At 53.6% G+C, this 20,750-nt stretch overlaps 1 protein-coding gene across 4 annotated transcripts; it reads left to right on the top strand.

Moving 5' to 3' along the window:
* Window positions 1-997: 997 nt before the first annotated feature.
* Window positions 998-20,098, top strand: NKAIN4 (sodium/potassium transporting ATPase interacting 4). Of its 4 annotated transcripts, none has more exons than XM_084774376.1 (7): window positions 1,002-1,161; window positions 10,184-10,321; window positions 10,560-10,640; window positions 11,530-11,727; window positions 17,490-17,550; window positions 18,871-18,955; window positions 19,839-20,095. In XM_084774376.1, exons 1-7 carry the CDS (start codon window positions 1,108-1,110, stop codon window positions 19,846-19,848), a joined length of 627 nt encoding a protein of 208 aa, XP_084630502.1. In that variant the 5' UTR covers window positions 1,002-1,107; the 3' UTR covers window positions 19,849-20,095. The 4 variants fall into 4 exon arrangements, with proteins under 4 accessions (XP_084630504.1, XP_084630502.1, XP_084630505.1 ...); XM_084774379.1 differs by lacking the exon at window positions 1,002-1,161 and adding an exon at window positions 1,410-2,075; XM_084774377.1 differs by lacking the exon at window positions 1,002-1,161 and adding an exon at window positions 2,192-2,312 and having other exon boundaries at window positions 19,839-20,096.
* Window positions 20,099-20,750: the final 652 nt, after the last annotated feature.

The raw sequence follows: 20,750 nt of genomic DNA on the forward strand, positions 1-20,750 counted from the left end.
GATGAAGCTAGCCTTTGGTTCTCTGTCCCTGAACTGTTCAAGTCAAGGGCAAAGATACCTAAACTCAGTTTCCCCAGATGCCCATGGCCTGGTGTGAAGGGCTTCTCCTATCCACCTCTTCCATCTCCCCACAGTGAACTAACCCTTCTGGTGCTGGATTGGGACCTCCTTCAGCTGCCAGCACAAGATTCCTGCCCCCCACTCCCGACCCCCACCAGCTTATTTTCATTATTCCCTAAGACTTGCACTACGGCCCCGTGCCTCTCTCCGACCACGACGGCTGTTCCTGCCTGGATGTGAGGCTCCCCCACAACCTAGCTCAATCCCGTTTTCAGGCCTCTGTGAGGCAGGTTTTTCTGTGCACTGTTGAGTGCAGGACACCCCCATTAGAGTACCTCCCTGCTGTCCCTGAGCAGACCTGGGACCCAGACCTTTCAGACAGGTGAAGTACTGGTGAACGAGCCTTCATTCGCTGTTGCTCCTGCTCACTCTCAGTAAGGACACAGAGCGACCAGGTCAGGACAGCTAGCCTTAGAGACTTTCACGCTGCAAACACCTTGGGAGTTTGATGTCAACAGTGCAGAGGCGTGTGTCCCACCATAGGAGTCACAGGAGCCAGACCGAAGGCTATCTAGGGTAGACACGGTTGCTAATTATTTTTTTTGCGAGCAAGCTGGGATACAAGTCAGTCCTGTGGCCACCAGCCGCCCTTCGCTGCTCTATGCTGCCAGAAAGCCGTGTCATCGCCCCTTTAAGAAGGGGTCCCACGCCCCCTCTCCCGACCGCCTGAAGCCCCTAAGGGCTGCGGGGACTAGGGGTGTCTAACTGTGGAGGCAGACACGACGCAGCTGTTACCCAGAGCGGGAGAGATAGGGGGAGGGCAGGGTCTGAAGAGTGGGTGGGCAGGGGCGGGACCTAAAAGGAGGGGGCGGACAGGGCTGGGGTCTACTAGGCTTACCCGAGGCAAGCTAGGGCGGGATCTGCAAGCTGGAAGGAGGCGGTGTCTTCAGGGCCAAGCAGGCGGGGTGAGGGTGGACAGAAGCTTTCTCACGCAGCTGACTCCGGCCCACTGTGGTTGCAAAGGCTCCTGCTGGCGGCGTGAATACCATGGGCTCTTGCTCCGGCCGCTGCACGCTTCTTGCGCTCTGTGCTCTGCAGCTGGTGAGTCCGGGTGTCCCGAGTGGCTCTCCGGACCCACACCAGCCTCGGGAGGCTCCTGGGATGACGGCTTAGACCTAGCTGCTGCGGCAGATTTTTCTGGCTGCCAGGCATGCGAGGGGAGCTGCCGCCCTGCCCGATCCCGGCTGTGCCCTGCTGTGTTTGCTCGGGGAGTGGCATCCTGGCTGGTGCGGACAGGTGCTAGGGAGCGTCTGGGGACCCCCCCCCCCCCTGCGGCCCCAAGGAACAAAAGCCTTCGGGCAGGGGCTGCCCCAGGATTTGCGCTCAGGTCCAGAGTGCCTGGTCCGGGGGACGATGTTGCACTTGGATGTCCACAGCCTCCGAAGGCGCTTGTGGCTCGGAGAAGCAAGCGTGCGTGTCTTACCGCCGCGGCACAAGGGGCCGAGCCGGCAACAAAGTTCAGTGTTTGAGCGTGGACACTAGAGTCGGATGTTCTGGAGAGTGTGATCGCCTGGCACGCCCCGCTTGTGCGCAGGCACTGTCTACCTTGGCCTCCCAATCTCCCTGGCAAGTAGAGGGAAGAGGCTTTCAGGCAAGGATGCCTAGGGTTGAGCCCCCTTCCCCTAGTTGAAGAGCCTTGTCAGAGAACTTGGATAAAACCGAGCAACTTTGCAGCTCTCCCTGAGCTTGGAGTCTGGAATGCGGGTTCTGGGGCTGTTGAGAGAAGGAGCTAAAACAAAGGTCGCTGGGGAAACTCCTTTGCGTAGATGTTAATGAGCCCTGGGTGTCTGGTCTTAAAAAGGAAATGTAGCTTTGTTGTCTCTGGGCTGGCTGTGGGCCTGGGCCCAGCTAGCCTGAGTGCCTCCTCCTGAGGCTGAAGCTGGAGGTCCCTGAGGAAGAAGTTGTTTCAAAGACACTTTAAGGCAGTTTGGTGTCTTGTCCTAACAGCAACACAGGTAGTGTCTTGTGTCTCCAGGGGCTGCCAGGCATGACGTGGGATTGCAGAGGGGAGGGAGGGTCTGTGGTCCAAGTCTTTACTGGTCTGTGAGTTTCCACTGGGCAGGTCAGACTTGAGAGGGCCGCCTCCATCCTCGGAGCAGTGTGGAGTCGCTGTCTTTCTGTGAGGGGCTCCCTCAAAGGGCTCCTGGGAAGAGAGAGAAAAGTCCTGCAGGATGACCAGGTCAGGGACTGGGGTGAGCTTTTGGGGAGGGGGTGGCTTTGGTTTCCTTGCACTGGGTTTGGTGTGACAACGCTCTCTGACATGTGGCTGAGAGAAGCAGGTGCTCCGCTCAGGGATGTGGTCCAGGGATCAAGAGGACAAGCTCAAGGCCTTCTTCTTGTTTAACTTCTCCTGTGTACAGGTGTAGGACAGGGACAGCAATTAAGAGGAGAGGGGGCTGTTGGGTTGGAGGGTTTTCCTGGACGGAGCTTCTGAAAGACTCAGTCTCAGCCAAGCCACAGGGACTCTGTGAAGTTGTACTGAGCCCTGTGCCCTTGCTTTGTCCAGCAGGGCCACAGCTGAAATGCCCCAGGCATCTGTCAAGAGTCTTTGTCAGGCGCTGCCTGGCAGTTGGGGGGAGGGGGAGGGCCACCCTCCTCAGCCTCTGGGAGGATCAGGCCCAATGCCACCCACTGCTCTGGCCTCTGCATGCGAAAGGGGAGTGGAGGAAGCTGGGAGTAGCATGGGGGTCCTGACGCTTTCCCTTTTTTGACAAGCGTGGGAGTTTTCTGTTACCAAGTTACTGGACAAAAGCCCCAAACAACTCTCCCTGAGGAACAGCAGGAACTTTGCCGGCTCTGAGCCAGCAGCCATGCTAGCCGGTCTCAGTCCTTGCTTTGCTGTGATGACAAGACAGAGGATTGGGGCCAGGGGGGTGGGGGGTAGGGGTGGGGGGCAAGAAAGACTCTACAACTAGATTCTGCAGGGCCACTAGCTCTGAGGAGCCTATCTCCGGGCAATGGGCTTCTGGCCGGGTTAGCTCAGAACTGAGAGGGTGCAGCAGTACTCTCACCTCCTTCAAGCTTCCGTTCCTGAGGCAACCAGAGTCTGGCTACTCTTCAGATGGAGGAGGTCCTAGGTCCTGTAGCAGCCACTGTGCAGCTGATCCAGCCTCCAGTTGCGGCCTCACAGGAGAGGGCTTTGGGTTTCTTAATGGACTAACGGGGTCATCTTCGCCTCCCCTTTCTTTTTCTCCCCGGTATGAAAAAGACTAGTCAGACCCAATCATTTATAAAGAGGCTGGCCTCTGTCCCTGGTGCTGTTATTTTGGTTTTTCTCTGGGTTCCGCTTTGGGTTTGTTTGTTTGTTTGTTTGTTTTTCCTCCAAATTTGTAATTGTATGCGCAGGGCTCCTCCAGGAACCCGTGCACTTGCATGTCGTGTGAGAAAGACTGTGCCCTCCTCGGTCAGTGCCGCTAACAGTCGAACGGAACAAACAAGCACACAGACCATTGTGTGGCTCCTCAAGACAAGTGCATTGTGGGGGAGGGAAATGCCACCACTACCTGCCTGGGCCTAGGGTTGGAGCTGCAAGTGCCCTGAGTCCTGCTTAAAGGCAGGATGTTCCCTTCCAGAAGATGCAAGAGTGCTCTGGGGTCTGAGCTGGTGGATGGAGGCAGCAGGGGTGAAGGCAGATGGTCAAGAGTGAGGGGCTTGGTCCTCAAAGACTGCATGCTGTTAGAGCCCCATCCTATGGATCAAGAGCAGTCTGTGGCTGGGGCTCCATCAACGGTCTGTGTCTTGAACATTCAAACAGGCCTTCGCTGTCATCCATTTGATGGGGTTGGGGTGGACAGCCATCTGGTGCCTCCTTACAGGGGATTCTCACTGTTAGCAGAAGTTCTGTGGGATGCTGGCTCTTCTGGTGAAACGAGAGCAGTAGAGGAGGTTCCCATCCAGGGCGTGTCACAGGCAGATCTGGCAATGCTGAGAGTCCTAAGTGCCCTCCCAACACTTATATGTTCAGTAACACTAGGAATTCAGTAGTGAGCTAGAGTGCAGCTTAGTGGTCCAGTGCTTGCCTGCCGTGTGCAAGGACCTGAGCTTAATCCCAGCACTGGGCACCCACACACATGTAGGCATGCACATGTGCACACACACTCACATATGTATGCACACACTCACTCTGACACAAATGCACAGACACACACATGTGTTCATACTCACACACATGCACACGCACATACGAATGCACACACACACATACACACACACACACACACACACACACACACACACACACACGGCTTGGAAGAGTTGGAAGCATTCCATTGCTTACATTTCCTGTCCTTACTGACACTCAGAGACTGTCAGAGCTATTGCACAGATGTGTGCTGCTTTCTCTGGCCTTCTAGGAAGCTGAAAGGGCAATCACGCAAAGAGAGGGCCTGCAATTCCCAGGCCATCTCTTACCCATACGAATGCCCCAGGGTGGCCTCTCCATCATCCTGAGACCACCTTGAACTGAAGTTTAGAATCTGGATGTGTCTTGGGACGCAGATCCAGAACCCAACAGCTCTGACAGAGGAAGTGAAGAGGGGCAGGAGTTTACAAGGTGGCGGAGAGTCAGACACCAGAGGTCTCCATAGGGTTGCTAGAACTGTTGCTTTCCTGGGGCCACAGCAGCTCTATAGACTCCCTTGTGGGGCAAGGTACTGGCTGGGCAGTAGGCAGCCAGCATATGGAGGGACAGTGTGGAAGGATAGCGTGGTGGACCTCTTTACAACGCTGTGCTGGTGGCCATCAGTCATTCTGCAGGTTTACCGTGACCTCGATGTGCTGTGCCTGGCTGCTGTGCCTGCCTGGCTTGTGCACCAACATCAAGCGTGTTGCAGGGGCTGGGAATGCAATAGAAAGGAGTTGGCTGTGTCCTGGATGGCCAGGGACAGAGGGGAAGATATGAATGAGTTCTCAGATCGAACAAGAGAGAAGGGGCCAACTCTGGTTGGAAAACTTGAAGAAGCAGGCAGCTGGGGTCAAGGCCATCCTAGCAGGACACTGGGCCCCACTGGGCCAGCTGGGCTAGGGCAGCTGGTGACCACCTGGGGATTAAGTTGTAGTCTTAGGTAACAGAGGGAGAAGCTGATAAAGGGTTGAGTGTGCCTGAGACAGCAGGTGGGTAATACAGGGTTTGCTGGGCATAGGAGTTGCAGAGGTATGGGGTACAGATACACTTCCAACCGTGGGCTCCGAGGCCTTGGACTCAGCCTGACCATGGAGAGCCCATCTCGCAAGGACTCTTCATGGTGGAGGCAAGGCAGACCGGAGACCCTCCCCCAGAGGCTTGAGCTGCTCCTCGGGAAGGGCCTCCAGTGTTTACTCCTCCTGTGGCCAGGAGAATGGCAGACTGAATAACTCCATTCTTGATTGCCCCTCCTCACTCCCTGCTCATGGAACAGGCTGAGACTGATAGGCCCGGTGTTGCTGAGCACCCCACCCCCTAGCCTGGATCAAGCTTACTGGGTCCCAGTGACCCCCACATTCCAGGCCCAGAGCCATCAGGGTGCGTCTGAGCCAGAGGAGGGGCAGGTTCTGAAGGAATTTGGCAGATCATAAAAGGAATCTCCCTTTTAAAAAAACAATTTGTGAAATCACCCCCAGAGGACAGCAAGTCTGGGAAGAGCAGGGCAAAGCGCACTATGGGCTTTTGGTGCTGACCCGGGTCTGTTATTTGGCTTCTTTCTGCCTACTGCTGCACAATGTGCACATGTGTACACACACACACACACACACACACACACACACACACACACACCAGCACGTGGCCATGTGTACACTCAGCCCACACTCGGCCCAACCTGCCTGCATCCCAGACCTTCTCTAGTTGCTTCTGGGGATGGGGCGTCTCTGAACAAATGGCCTGGCCTGGAACCTCCGGATCCAGAGAGCCGTAGGACTGGGTGCTGAGGGACCGTGTCTGCCTGTGTTGGAAGTCCGGGCAGCCTGGGGAGATGGGGCCTCATCCCTTCTATCTGCTGTGTCCAGCCCTAGCCCTGACCATCCACTTGTCCTTCAGAGCATCCCTTCTGTGGGAGAAGAGGCCATCGTCCCTTTGGGCAGCCACAGAGATTCCCCTAGATCCACACAGAAAACAGAAGAGGCCCGGACCATCTCTAGAAGGGCACGCGAGGGCACAATCTCCACCCAAGGCCTCTTCCCTCTGTGCCTGTGCAGCCAGCCACAGTGAAGTGTTCATAGCCTGGCCAGGGTGGCCACCAGCACAGTTACAAACCCCACTGTAAATGCGGCTCTCAGGGAGCATTGGCGTTTATTGACCCCTGAGCTGTAGCTCCTGCTGGGGGAGTCAGCACAGCTGTCCTGAGACTGTCCTCGAGTTGGGCTGTGTGCTATGCCCTTTCCACTCTGGGTTTTACCTGCTTAGGTAAACCCACCTGTAGCCCATTCTAGACAAAGGCTTCTGGTCTGGTCATGCCTTCTCTGTTGTTCCTCTGGTGGCCATGGGATGTACAGTGGCTCTGGTGTCCTAAGCAGTGTGACCTCCTTAGGTCGACTCGAGTGGAAGTAGTTTATGTTTGAAAGGGGTTTCAGGGTGATGCTTACTTACTCTTTGGAGGGGACAGAAGCCCCACTTGCTTCTTCTGCCTGCTTCTCCATTCCCTCATATTAGTGAGGGTTTCTGGAAGGGTGCGGATAGCTTGACTGGGAAGTTAGACCAGGAAGGGGCAGGCCAGGCCAGGCCAGACTCACCTGGGTTTAAGTTACTTTCCTCACTGCTGTGACAAAACACTCGACACGAACAACTTCGGGGATGAAAGGTTTTTATTTTGGTTCATGGCTTCAGTGTTCAGTTCAGAGCTGGTAAGTTATAGCACACGAGTGGCTCTCTTTGGTGGTGAAAGCATGTCACAGTGGCTGGTCACATGGCTCTGACCAGGAAACAAAACACAGGTGGGAACCAGGGGTGAGCACAACACTCAAAGGCTTGCGCCTAGGGATGCACTTGTACCAGTTAGGTCTGACCTCCTGTGAACCTTCAGGAGGACAACTCTGTGCCTCCCAACCAATGTCACCAACTAGGAAACAGTGTCACATGAGCCTGTGGGAGACCTTCAGACCCATCCCCAACACCTAGGTCACTGGCTGTCCTGAATCATTTGAGAGTCACACTGTTGGGTTCCGTTCATACCCCAGTGTGCGTTTCTCTGTGTAGCCTCAGCACTGTTTCAACATTAAGACTCTGTCCAATGTCTTGCCACAGGGCTCTGATGACAAGGTGGCTGCTCCTGAGCTGTCCTTCTTGTCTTTGGCCTCTAAGACTGCCTACAGCTTCTGCTGTGGACAGTGTGGTGGCTACAGCATCTGATGTGCCAACGTGGGGCCAGCACCTATGAGCACCTGCTGTATATACTGCACAGGCCAAGTAGCATCTGGCATCACTGTGGGTGTGGACAAGCCCCAGCTTATATTCATGGTCAGGAAAGGACTAGGCAAGGTGGGCAGTGCTCATCTCAAGCAAAGCCCCTAGAGGCTCAGGGACCAGCCATTTTTTTTTATGGTGCCACATATGTTTGTTTGTTTTTACATTTTTATTCAATATTTTTACACACGCAACTATATTATTACATATATATACAACAACCTACCCACAGCAAGAAGAACCACGAAACAATCAGGAATTGTATATATGTTACATTCATAGTGTTTTGGCTATTTGTATTTGGCAGCCTTGATGAAAACATCTTTAGGGGACCAGCCATTTTTATATCACTCCAACACTGGCCATGCTCACTGCATGCAGGCAGAGCAGGCTCCTAACCAACCCTGGAAGGATGCTTGGCATATTCCAGTGAGAAGAGTGTCCTAGTTGAGACACCAACTCCCAATTCCTTAGAGATGATGTAGCTCCAAGGCAAACAAGTGATCCCTTGTAAAAAAATAAGCAAAGCTTTTGCAGCGCTGTGCAGTGAGCTCTCCATGCGTGGCTTCCATGTGGAAGGCATGTGAATGAAGAGGTGGGACCATCAGCTGGATCAGCTGTGTCTGCCCATGGAGAGCTGGTGATGGCCCACCGTCTTCCTCGGTGCAAACAGCCTGTCAGGCCTAACCAGGAGCCAGGAGTTTGGCCAAGCAGCTCTCTGTCCACACTGTGAAAGGACAGAGCTGAGAGCTGATCCCTGAGAACTGACAGATGTGAAATTTTCCCATAAGCGACTGCTCCACCCACCATATGCCTCGTTAAGGGGGTTACTCGTGTACAGGGAGACACCTTCTCCGGGGAGGCTAGCATTAGGAAGTGGGCACTTGGCTGAGTAGAAGCTTCCTCCACCAACAGTTGTAATCATGAAACCTGGTACAAACCCACTAGGAGCCAGCAGGTGTGAGTGGTTTGAGACACGAGAGAAGACAGGATGTGTTAACACTTTGACAGGAGAGGGGTACTAAGTGTGAGTATTCTGTGACAGGAAGGGGGAACAGTGGGATCTGTGACATAAGAGGGACTTTGGAGCAAGAGTGTTCTGTGACAGGAGTAGGGGCAGTGAGTATAAACACTCTGACAGGAGGTGGGGACAACTGGTGTGAGCACTCTGGTGGGAGATGGGACAGAGGGTGTGAGCTTTCTGCCTAGGAGAAGTGGATGGGTTTGGGAACTCGGTGATTGGCCAGGGGCCGGCGAGTGTGAGTCCCTTGTGGCTTTTGTGGGACCCATCTTAAACGGATTCTGCTGGGCCATTCTTGGTCTTGACAGTCTGCCTTTCCCTCTCCACTTAGCAGCCCGAGTCAGCCATCACCAGGAGAACCCCAGACTCCTGGAGAACACACTTGTTACCAAAATGCTTTTAAGGCTTCTGTGGACATGCTCACCACTCCTGGCCCACTCACAGCTGCCAGGGCATGCCCAATTGCAGGGCTTTCCCGGTTGGAGACTCTGGGCTTCTGTGTTCGGCACCCTGTGCAGGCTAAGGTCTCATGTGCCACCTGAGTAGCTGGGCTGCACTTTAGAATCTGTGCTTCTTCTTCTTTTTTTTTTTTTTTTTTTTTTGGTTTTTTGAGACAGGGTTTCTCTGTGTAGCCTTGACTGTCCTGGACTCCCTTTGTAGACCAGGCTGGCCTCGAACTCACAGAGATCCACCTGCCTCTGCTTTCCGAGTGCTGGGATTAAAGGCGTGCGCCACCACGCCCAGCTATGTGCTTCTTCTTTATGTCCCCTCCTAACCCCCAGTTAGAACAGACTTGGGTACGGGCCAGGCGTGATGGTGCACGCCTTTAATCATAGGACTTGGGAGGCAGAGGCAGGTAGATCTATGTGATTGCAAGGCTGGCCGGGTGTACATGAGTTCTGAATGGAAAAAAAGAAAAAAAAAGAAAAAAGAAATAAAAAGGAAAGGATATGAGTAGTCCTAGGTATGGTGGAGGAGAAGGTTTATTGTAGATAAAAGGGAGAGCATTTCTAGAGGCAGGGACACCTGGGAGAAGCCAGAGTGGACATGACCGGGAGCCATGATAGGAGAATGGGGAGGGGAGAGGGGAAAGCCAGACTGAGAGTCCAGGTGGGTAAAGGACAGACAAAAAGGCCAGGTAACCAAAATGGCTGGATTATATAGGGAAGGGCAGGTGGGGGAAGGGTGTGCCAGCCAGAAGGGCCTTGAAACAGGGCGGGACTGAGGGATCCGGGGAGAACTTGGTGGCCAGTTCTGCTTTGATAGATTAAATAGGCACCTCAGCTGATTGTCAGGGTTTGAGACCTTACAAGTTCCAGAACAGCCTGGACTATGTAGAGAGACCCCATGTCAAACAAAAACAAACACAAAACAAAAAATCAACCTTGGGTGTTTTTGGTCTCCATGTGAGGGACTGGGGACAAGGGAGCAACCTACCTCAAGAGAGGAACAAGCCGGGAGTGACATTTGGGCTTGTCAGACTTGATGATCTTTGCCCAAAAGGCTACAACATAGGCACACAACACTGCTCAGGGTTATGGCCAAGAAGGAGTATGTGGCCCACCTGGTACAGATGTTAAAACAGATGTGAGGGCTACTTAGGAGGAGGCAAAAGCTGGAGGTGGCCCATTAGGGTCCATTGCTCTTCATGGGCCACCTGTTCTTAGGTCACCGCTCTGGAACGGCAGGTGTTTGACTTCCTGGGCTACCAGTGGGCACCCATCCTGGCCAACTTCATGCACATCGTCGTGGTCATCTTGGGGCTCTTCGGCACCATTCAGTATCGGCCACGCTACATCGTGGTGGTAAGTCCACTGTGCTTGGCCGCCTCTATGCAAGGAATAGAAGCCCCGTCACCCTTGGTAGCAGCTTGGGCAGAATGTCTTAGGTTGACACCTGTCCAGGGTGGGTTTACAGAAGGTCAGACTCAGGGAGTCCTGACTTTGTCACAAGTTCAAGGGCTTTCTTCCAAGGGGCTGGAGAAAATCAGATAGCTGAAGCTGCTGGTTTCAACTCCTGCCCTGTCTTTTCTGACCTCCCTAGTATGCTGTGTGGGCAGCTGTGTGGGTTACCTGGAACGTCTTCATTATCTGCTTCTACCTGGAAGTGGGGGGCCTCTCAAAGGTAAGTAGAGATGGGAAGGGGTTCATCCTCTGGGTCTTGGCCAGATCCCCACGGGACACTTGGCGAGCGACGCCCATTGCACATTTCCTAACGGCGGCAGGAGCTTGGTGCACAGTGCCGACGGCAGCACCAGGCCTATTTTGCCTGTAATCAGGGCTTCAGTAGTTTGGGAAGACTGGTTTGCGGGTGGAAAGGGTTGTTGGTAAGGCATTGTGGGTGTCAGTGGGCCAGGGCCTCAGGCTGCATAGCACAGAGGGTGGATCTCCTGGAAGATGGCCTTCGAACCAGGCAGTACCAGGCAAGATTTCCTGGGACCAAGTGGATACCTGGCAGGGGTGTGTGGGCGTGTCCTTCTCAGGGGGTAGTGGGATTGGGGCACAAGCAGAGACCTTCCTCTTGTGGCCACATGGAGAATTCTGCCCTGGCCAACTGCCATGTGCCCCCTGAGGAAGCTCTGGGCTGGTCCAGCTTTGTTCCCCTTACGCTAGAGAGACATGGAGTGGTGTGGTGGACTGAGCTATCCCTGACTGGGCTTGTGCAAGTCACAGTAAAGGAGCAACTGACACGAGGCCCAAGACCCTCTATGGCAGCTTTGGCCATGGACGTGAATGAGGGTTTTGAGGAAACTGGAAGTCACAACAGTGAGTCCTGAGGGCTTCCTCAGACAAGGGTCCTTCCTGGAGGAAGAAGTATGAGGACCGAGGGCCAACAAAATCAGGCTTTCCCATTGGGGAACAGTTTGGGGACACTTGTTCCTGTCCCCCGCAGCTGGTGCCTAAGAGGAAAGAGTGCAGGGAGATTGGCTACTTTGTCCTTCCTTACTCCAGGCTATGGTTGGTAGAGGCTGGCTGCCTCCTGATACTAGCTTTTTCTGTTCCTTTGCCCTCAGGACAGGGAGCTCCTAACCTTCAATCTCTCCCGGCATCGCTCCTGGTGGGAAGAGCACGGGCCAGGCTGTCTTCGCGAAGATGCAGCCACAGCTGGCCTCGGGGCGCTGCATGGCCAGTCGCTGGTGGTGGGTGCTGGCTGTGCCATGGTGCACAGCTACGTGGAAGCTCTGCACAGTGGCCTGCAGATCCTGCTGGCGGTGAGTGTGGGGTAGATTCGGGGCCTTTCCTCCTTGTTAAGCAGGATTGCCTCCCTATCCTGCAAGAAGTAAAGGAATCATCCAGGTGGGCATCTCACCTCGAGCCCGTCTTAGTCGCGGTTCTATTGCTGAGAAGAGACACCACGACCAAGGCAACCCTCCTGAAAGAAAGCTTTGAGCTGGGGATTTGCCCACAGTGTCAGAGGTTTAGCCCATTAGCATCATGGTGGGGAGTGTGGCAGCAGGCAGGAAGGCATGGCGCTGGAGAAGAGGCTGAGAGCCACATCCTAATCCATAGACAGAGAGAAAGAGCCTAGGCCTGGCGTGGCCCAGCCCCAGTGACACACTTCCTCCATCAAGGTCACGCTTCCTAATTCTTACAACCCTTTGAAACAATGCCACTCCGTGGGGAGTAAACAAATATATGAGCCCGTGGGGGCCATTCCTGTTCAAACCAGTGGCGCCTGCGCTACCGCGGTACCGAGTCCAGGGTGAGGGACTGCGGATTTAACTCATACACACACACACACACACACACACACACACACACACACACACACACACACACATTCACACACACACACACAATAACACAGCGGGTCCTTCGTGCTAAGAGAACAGCAGCCGCAGCAGCGGTTTATTATTCTCCCCCGAGTTCCAAAGAGCCTTCTTATAGGCAGCAAAACAGGAATCCTCCTCCCTGGTGAAATCCCTCAAGAGGTGATTGCACACAGGAGGACAAATCTCGAGGACGGGAGGGGCGCGTTCTCAGAGCAGTAAGCATGGCTAGCTAACCAAGATAAACACAGACATGGAAGCTGCTAGAAACAGGACATGAAAGAGCAAGACAGGCAGGCAGCCTAGTCGGGCCTGGTTCCTACACAAACCACCACAGAACTTCATCGCTCTTCTTGTGAGATAGGCTCAGAACCAGAATCAGACTTCAGCCTCTGATGATACTGTGGGGTACTACCAGGCAACCAGGAACAGCAACAGCAAAGGAGAAGATGGAGGCTCCTGTGTCATCTCCCTAGCACAGGAGTAGTGCAGGCAAGAGAGGAACCTAGAAACCCCAGTAGGACACTGAAAGGGAGACAGAAGGCTCAGACCAGCCAGTAAGTCTGCAAGTGGGGCCCCTGGACTCGGGTTGTCTACGCTGAGTCTCTAGGGAGTCTCAGAGAATTCCAAGATTATGAGACTTCATTCTTTTCCATGTGTATTCAGGAGCCTGATCCAAGGGGAATGACCAGAGAAGGCCTGATATCGTCCTACAGCTGTGGTGGAGGAGGGTGGGAGGCAGAATTCAGGGGTGCAGGGCCATACCAGAGGACCTGGGGTTCTGAATCCCAAAGGCTTTTCCCCAGGACATTAGCCCACTTAACTGGCCAGGGAGTTATGGAAAGTGCAGAAAAAGCGATATGGAAAAAGCCCAAGGAGGCATCTGAGAGGCTGGTGCTGAGGCAGCGTTCCCTGCTGGCCGGTGACAATGGCAACACAGGTGGCCCAGGCTTCAGCCTCCTTGCAAGGCCCAAGGTCTGGACTTGGCATGGTCTACTAAGCACAGGAGGGGGGTTGTGGTGTCTTTCGGGGGTAAGGGATAGGTGGCTCACATGTTTGCTCTGAGACCTCACAGCTAATGCAAGGACTGAGTCCTTAGCTATCTATGTAAAGGAATTTCTGAGACAACACCCCCCACTCAGGAACAGCAGCAGATGGCCAGGAGACTATGAGGCCTTTGGGCTACCTAGCAACAGCACCACCTGCTGAAGGCAAGCCAAAGGCACAGGAGCCTTTCAGAAGAACACTTCACATCCAGAGAGGGCACCAGAGGCATACCAACTCCCATTAACAGGCTCCAGTCCTCTCTTTACTCTCAAGGCCTTTCACACCCTCCTCAGGTGGTCCAGGTGCAGCCCCGCCCCTTTGCAGAACACTCATCCTCTGGATCCAGTGTCAAGTCTGAGCTCCCTCACTGCCAGTCACTGGACTCCTTACTGTGCCCCAAGCTCTGTCATTCCAGGACCGAGCCTGGTGCACTCAGGGTGAGTCTAGGCCTGGGTACTTTATCTGTGTGTCTGCATCTGGCTTGGTGCAGAGACTGGAGTCTTGGAAAGACCAAGTAAATGTAGACTCATGAACTCTGCCTGGCTGTTCATGGAGAAAGATGTCACCAGGACACTTTCCGAAGGCCAGTCAGGGCCTCGTCCAGCCACACCAGGGCACCTCATCCTGCATAGAAAAGTAAGGGCTGCAGAAGCTGCTATAAACACTCTGTAGCCTGTTGAGTCTGGATCCCGCTAGGTGGCCTGCTACCTCAGCACGGATCAGGATGGGGATCCAAACATTTGGGCTCTCATAGAGGATACACTCTGGCTTTAGAGCTGTAGAAAGTCTATAATAACAACTGACCAGACAGGAGAAAGCAGGCATAGTGACACAAGGCTGCCATCCCAGCATATGAGAACCAGAGGGAGTTAGGATTACCAGTTCAAGGCCGGCCTGGGTATATAGGAAAACTCTTTCTGAAAAATAAAATAAAACGGGGCTGTGATAGAGCAGTTAGTAAGACGCTTGCTTAGTAAGCACGGGGCCTGAGTCCAGCCCCCTAGCACCCACATAAAAACTGCTGGGCACGTGGAGAGACGGCTTAGTGTGTAAGAGCACCTGTTGCACTATCGTGAGGACCTGAGTTCAGATCCCGCCACCCTGCCTCAGGGCACTGAGATGGAGAGGGCTAGAGCAAAGCGCTTGAAGTTCTCTTCTGGCCCTCCACATGCACTCGCAGGTGCACACTCATGAACAGGCGTGTATATACATCATACCTAAGCACACAGAATAAGCAATTATAATAATTCTGGGATTCAAATCTCACTATGTAGCCCCGGCTGTCCTGGAGCTCTGTGTAGATCAGGCTGGCCTCAAACTCATAGAGATCTGCCTGCCTCTACCTCCCAAGTGCTTGGATCGAAGGTGTGCGCCACCACAGCTGTTTCATGAAACTAAAGGACAGCCATAGTTGGGAGCTGGTGAGATGGCCCAGTGGTTAGAGCACTGGCTGCTCTTCCAGAGGTCCTGAGTTCAACTCCCCACAACCACATGGTGGCTTACAGCCACCTATAATGAGATCTGATGCCCCCTTCTGTTAGAACACTATATACATAATAAATAAATCTTAAAAAAAAAAAAAAAAAAAAAGAACAGCCATAGCTGGTGAACGTGGAACTGACTCTGTTCACCTCTGCAGCACTGCTCAAATTAATGATGAACAGTGAGGAGAGAGACAGCTCCCGGGCCCAGGTGCGGCCACCTCTCTGCTCCTGTGCCGTAGTGAACCGTTTGTGCCTCAGCTATCACTGCTTAAAAAGGAAGGTTGTTTCGACAAATGGACTCAATGGGGCTGGAAGGAGGGTTTAAGAAACTGTGTGGAACAGCAGCCCACATGGTTGTGGGTGCCACGCCTTGGGCAAAACTAAGTTAGTCCACGGAGAAGCCTGGTCCCGTCTCGAGGTCCCCCAGCTTTCCCAGTGCATACAGTGCTTGGCAGAGCTCACAGGACAACCAGCAACGGGCAGTAGGAGTTGAATTCTACATCTGAAGACATTCGAGATGTAAGACGGTATGCAGCAGGCAGTGCGGGTAGCCTTGTGGTCCACTCTACGCCTCCTCTCCTACCCTGGGCATCCTGCTTAAGTTCAGCCTTCACAGTGGGAAGCCGAAGTCATGTTTCTTACCCACTGTAACTCATCCAGAGGCTAGGGAGGATCCCGGTTGCCCCCAAACCCAAAGGGACCCAAGTACGGTCCTCAGAAGAGAAAGAACTGTTTAGTCAAGGGTCTCTCTCAAGAATTCTAACATTGTAGACTCTTTAAAGACAGTAACGCCTTTAATCACAGCACTCGGGAGGCAGAGGCAGGTGGGTCGTTGTGAGTTTGAGGCCAGCCTGGTCTATAAAGCGAGTCTAGGACGGCCAAGGCTACACAGGGAAACTCTGTCTGGAAAAACAAACAAACAAAAACAGAAACAAAAAGAAAGTAACTGGAAACTGGGAAGGCAAATGAAGGTCTTGTTGCAGGGTGCAGAATGATGCTGGTGGGACTGATGCTGGAGGAAAGAGATTCTGTATGCCCATAGGGAGACAGCCTTCAGCCGTTCTTCCTCATGTGGATGCCAGCTTGCACATCTTGTCTGCCTGCACTTGTTCTTCCTTAGAAAAGTGCCCTTCCTGGTGTCCAGTCAGGCTAGGATAAGAATGTGTCGCACTTAGCTTTCACCAGACCACTGGTAATAAAGGCCAAGAGGAAAGAAAGCTTCCAGAAGAGGCAGCGTGGATGGATGTTCAGGGAAGAGCTGGGTGAGCAGAGTGGACAGGAGAAGTGGTGGGGAAAGAGGCAAGAGTGTGCAGGTAGGATGCCATGAGCCACCAGAGGTGACAGATTGGATGCAGCTCCTCCCCCAGGAGAACCATGTCTCAGTCCCTTGACCAGCTTTCCATGGGGCCAACCCAGCATATGACCCTCCACTTCTGGCTGTGAGAGACATCTCGGGCTCTCTTCACAATGAGAATGAGCTTCCAGACTCGTTCTGGATGAGCACCAGGGGAGGGGGGTGTGGGGGGCAGGAACCACAGCCTGCAGCTGAGCTAGGTCTCACAGGCATTGAGCACATGCATGTCCAGCTTCCGTCTGATAAAGTGTTGTCTGTCTCCTTTGCCAGGAGGGTGTGGTGGCCTCTTGGAAGGCTGCCAGGCCAGGTCACCGTGGATCCATGGCCTCAAGGCTGCCTGTTGATTTTGCAGAGGGACCTGCTACACATCCAGAAAGTCCTGCTTCCTTCCAGTCACACTCACAACCACTGTCACCTCTTATCGTAGCTTCTAGTGCTTTCACTGGTCGGGCCACTCCTAGCTGTGGTGGCCTGAAGTAACCCTTCTATCTGGCTTTCTGGGACCCCACTATAGTTCCTGACTCTCTGTACCTTTTGAAGTATGTGGGTACACCAAATCATCCAGGGTCCCAGCAAGACAGACAAGTTCCCTCAGACAAAGCTGTTGCCAGGCAGGGAGTGGGGGGTGGGGGGTGGTGGACATGATATAGGTGTTATGGTGGGGCCCACAGGGGGCGGTGCATTCCCCTGAGATTCACGGCAGCATCTTGGGTGCCGAAATAATAGACAAAGAGCGAGCTGCCAGCACCAGGGAAAGTGACTAGTTATGGGGGCTGATTTTTCCTTCTCTTGGATCTGCTGGGTTCCTCACTAGCCAACCTAGTAAACAAACAAACAAACAAACAAAACCATCTTGTCCACATAGCCAGCCTTGCATGCCAGAAACAGAGGCTAAAAGTAGGATGACATGGAGAATACAGGCCTACACATCTTGGCTCAGAGGACACAGGGCATAATCTTGCTGCCTCCAAACCAGCTCTCAGATGCCCTTGGTCCATGGGTCCAGCTCTGTTTCCCCATGTCCAGTTCTCCAAGTCCTTAAAGGGGAAGTGAATACCATCCTTCAGAGTGGCTTGGTCACCTTCCTCACCCAAGGGTTGCTCACTGAGTGGTGGGGTCAAGGGTGAACTGAACATGTCTGGAATGTGGGAGTTTGGGAAGCCGTGCAGGTCAGTGTCACAGTTCTGTTTTACAAGGGAGGAAATCGAGGCTTGGGAGATGCAGAGCTTTCGTCAGGTACACACGAGGCCATCCGTGTGTCCTCGTGATGCTGTCGCAGTGAGATGGCTTGGCACAGCTGGCCTCTTGGTGTCTTTCAGCTCCTGGGTCTCGTCTATGGCTGCTACGTGGTCAGTGTGCTCACGGAAGAAGAGGACAGCTGTAAGTGCGCAGCTAGCATGAGTGACCACTCTGAGTGCTATGTTATCTGGGATGGGGCCTGAAGGTGCCCCTCAGTGATGCCCGGTGCCTGACCACAGGGGCGGCAGTACAAAGATCTGAGAGTTGGGGGGCGGGGGCTGTTTATGAAGAGAGGCACAGCAGCCCTCAGGTCCAGGGACACCTAACCTCATGACCCTACAGTGGCCCCAGGAAAGTCTGAGTCTTCAGTAGCATGGACCACTCTGTCTTCTTGCACCCATGTTGATTGACACTTAGTACGAGGCAGGACCTATGTGGGCAGAATATCCTTTTCCCTCTGCGTGTAAACCCCTTTCAACTTAACTTTGATTTGCAGCATAACACAGTAATGCTTCAAGACTGGCCTTCCCCCTTCGAGGATTCCCAGCCCTGATGTAGTCTCATGGGAAGTCCCTGCAGAGAAAGGATTGACTGGGGTTGGGGGTTGAGGTGGGGGAGTGGGGCTCCTGTGGATAGAACCTTCCTCAGAGTCAGGATTGAAATTCAAAGCCAGGCCGGGCGTGGTGGCGCACGCCTTTAATCCCAGCACTCGGGAGGCAGAGGCAGGCGGATCGCTGTGAGTTCGAGGCCAGCCTGGTCTACAAAGCGAGTCTAGGACAGCCAAGGCTACACAAAGAAACCTTGTCTCAAAAAACCAAAAAAAAAAAAAAAAAAAAAAAAAAAAAAAAAAAAAAAATTCAAAGCCATCTGCCCCAGAGATCTGGGCCACGAGGCTGTTCCCATGTTTAAGAGACTTGGGCCTGACTTTGGAGGCTGGTGAGGTATGTGGTGTCTGAGCCTGACATCAAGCCCCTGGGGCTGGCTGATCACTGAGACCACAACTGGCTGCTGGGAGACGAAGCAGGAGCTCCACCTGCTGTTTGAATTAGGAACTGCAGCCAGCCCTGCACTTTGCCCAACAAGCCTGGCATCCACTCGTGTGGGGGCGGTTTCATGGGGCAGGTGCTTTATGTTAGCGGAAGGCTGCGGGGATGATGGGGAGAGTCTGGCAGGACCGGATGCAGCCCCATCCATGCTGGAAGACCGTTGTTGGCCTCCCCACCTGACCCCTTTTAGGAAGGCCCATTTAGACCACAGAGCCAGAAAACGGCACACAGTGCCCAAGAGATCCCAGCAAGGAAGGTTTAAGATACAACAGGGGATGGATTTTGGGTGGTGCCTACTCCTTCACAAGACCTGGCATCGCCCCTCGTGTTGGGAATCTGCCACGGGGAATGTTTTCCGTTCTGCCATCTTTTCCATCATTTGGGTTTTGTTTTATTTGGGCTTGATTTCTTTCAGTTGATTTCATTGGTGGATTTGACCCATTCCCCCTGTACCATGTCAATGAAAAGCCGTCCAGCCTCTTGTCCAAGCAGGCATATTTGTAAGTATGGCCCACTCAGCCTGCATTAGAGTGCATACAACACAAGGCTCTTCTTCTTGGAGACTTTATCTGTCAAGCCATCTGTGCCTCCATCACTCCCCTAAGATCATGCTGTGCTTAGGTGTCAGGGTCCGCAGGCTGTAGAGCTCTGCCCCATTTGTTGAGCTCAAAGCTCAGCAGGGGCCGGTCTCAGGAATGGGAAGGACACCACAGGCTGCTCCCCAGGGGCCTCGCTGGTTCAGTAAGCGTAGAGGATGTGGGTGTCTGTTTCCTGTATTGGGCAGGTTCCCATCTCTGAAGCAACGCTGCAGCCTTTCAGATCCCATGGCTGGGCCTGGGCTTCCTGGAGGGTCCTGGAGCTGAGGTCGGAAGAGGCATCTGGGGGTTGTTCCGATCCCAGAGATTCCTGATGCCTGACCTTGGAGTGTCCTAGGCTATCATGGATAACATCATGGATAGGCATCAGAAGTAGAGGGGCTTTGGCTCCCAGGACAAATTATGGAGGAAATACAGACCTAAGAGGGGGAGGAGCCTCTGTAGGCTGCCAGCTGCACAGCCTTCAGTCTTCCTAGTGTGCTCCTGAGCTAAGCCTGGGGCTCAATAGGTCTCCAGGAATAGGGGCAGCGCGGAGATTCCTCCTCAGTGGGGAGTCTGACCAGGGTGAAACCCTCACTCCATTTCCTGTCCCGTAGGAAGGGGCCAGGGTCATCAGAGTGTGAGATCGGTACCTGCCCTGGGCACGGAGAGGCCTAGTCCCTGGCATATTTTTGCTATGCCTTGAGCAACTATCCCTTCCTTGGTTTTGTGGGGTTTGCGTTTGAAGTGCTCCAGTACTGTCCTTCCCCCCTTTCCCAGGCTGCTCTGATCTCTGCCTTCTCCACAGGCCTTCATAAGTGAGGAAATGGCTGACCCTGCTCTTGCAACCCAGCCTCAGCCACAGAAACAATGAGGAGACTCCAGGCCTGGAGTCACAGCCCTGCTTCCCTGCCTGCCTAGCATATTTTCACGTTCACCTTGGATACCAGTGAGGGGTGGGGACTCTGCAGGCCAGGGTGGCTGAAACTGTGAATTTGTCATTTCTTTTTTTTTTCCTTTCTAAAAATAATAAGAATAAAAATATGAAAAAAAAAAAGGGAGAGAGAGACTCTGGAAACAAACTATTTGAATTTCTGGTTTTCTTGGGCAGCTGGCAGAAAACCTGGGTCATTTCCCCAGGACTCCCCTGGTGCTCTATCCTGGGCTTACAGGACCTGCAAACCACAGACTGCTGCCAGGGGAAGGGCCCATCAGAGGACATAAGAAAGTTCAGCTCCACCAGGAAGTCCCTATGAATCACCAGGATTCAAGAGTGACTGAGGCCTTGAATAAATACTGCAGCACCCCAGCTGCAGGTCTTATTCAGGCAAAGGCCCAGGCCCTACTGAGGCCAATGGCATCCCTGGAGCTGAACCAGAAGCCCTGGCACCCCCAAACTAGGAGAGAACCATGGGTGAAACATGGAGCCTGGGGCTGCCACATGGATTCTTCTTTGTGGAAAGTGGATGGCACCATTAAAAAAAAAAAGACCTTGGGCAAGTATCCCGAGGACATGTTAGGAAATGCACAGGCTTGGAGAGTGATTAGAAGTCGGCCTTGTGAGGACAGAAAGCGTAGAATACAGCTCAAGGTCGCCGAGATCAGAGAGGGTGTTCTTCCCAAAGTGGGAAAGAGTTTGTAAAGTAACTAGAGATGGCTGGACCCCGTCAGGTGCTGCTCTGCGCCGGAGAAGCAGCGGAGACCTGGTCAGTGCAGACGA

This window comes from Acomys minous, assembly GCF_964271855.1.
Source record: "Acomys minous genome assembly, chromosome: 3".
Lineage (NCBI taxonomy): Eukaryota > Metazoa > Chordata > Mammalia > Rodentia > Muridae > Acomys > Acomys minous.

Coding starts and splice junctions, on each gene's coding strand:
- NKAIN4 (XM_084774376.1), top strand. CDS start 1,108: ATGGGCTCTTGCTCCGGCCGCTGCACGCTTCTTGCGCTCTGTGCTCTG. Junction 1,162..10,183: donor CGCTCTGTGCTCTGCAGCTG/GTGAGTCCGGGT, acceptor ACCTGTTCTTAG/GTCACCGCTCTGGAACGGCA. Junction 17,551..18,870: donor CACGGAAGAAGAGGACAGCT/GTAAGTGCGCAG, acceptor GATTTCTTTCAG/TTGATTTCATTGGTGGATTT.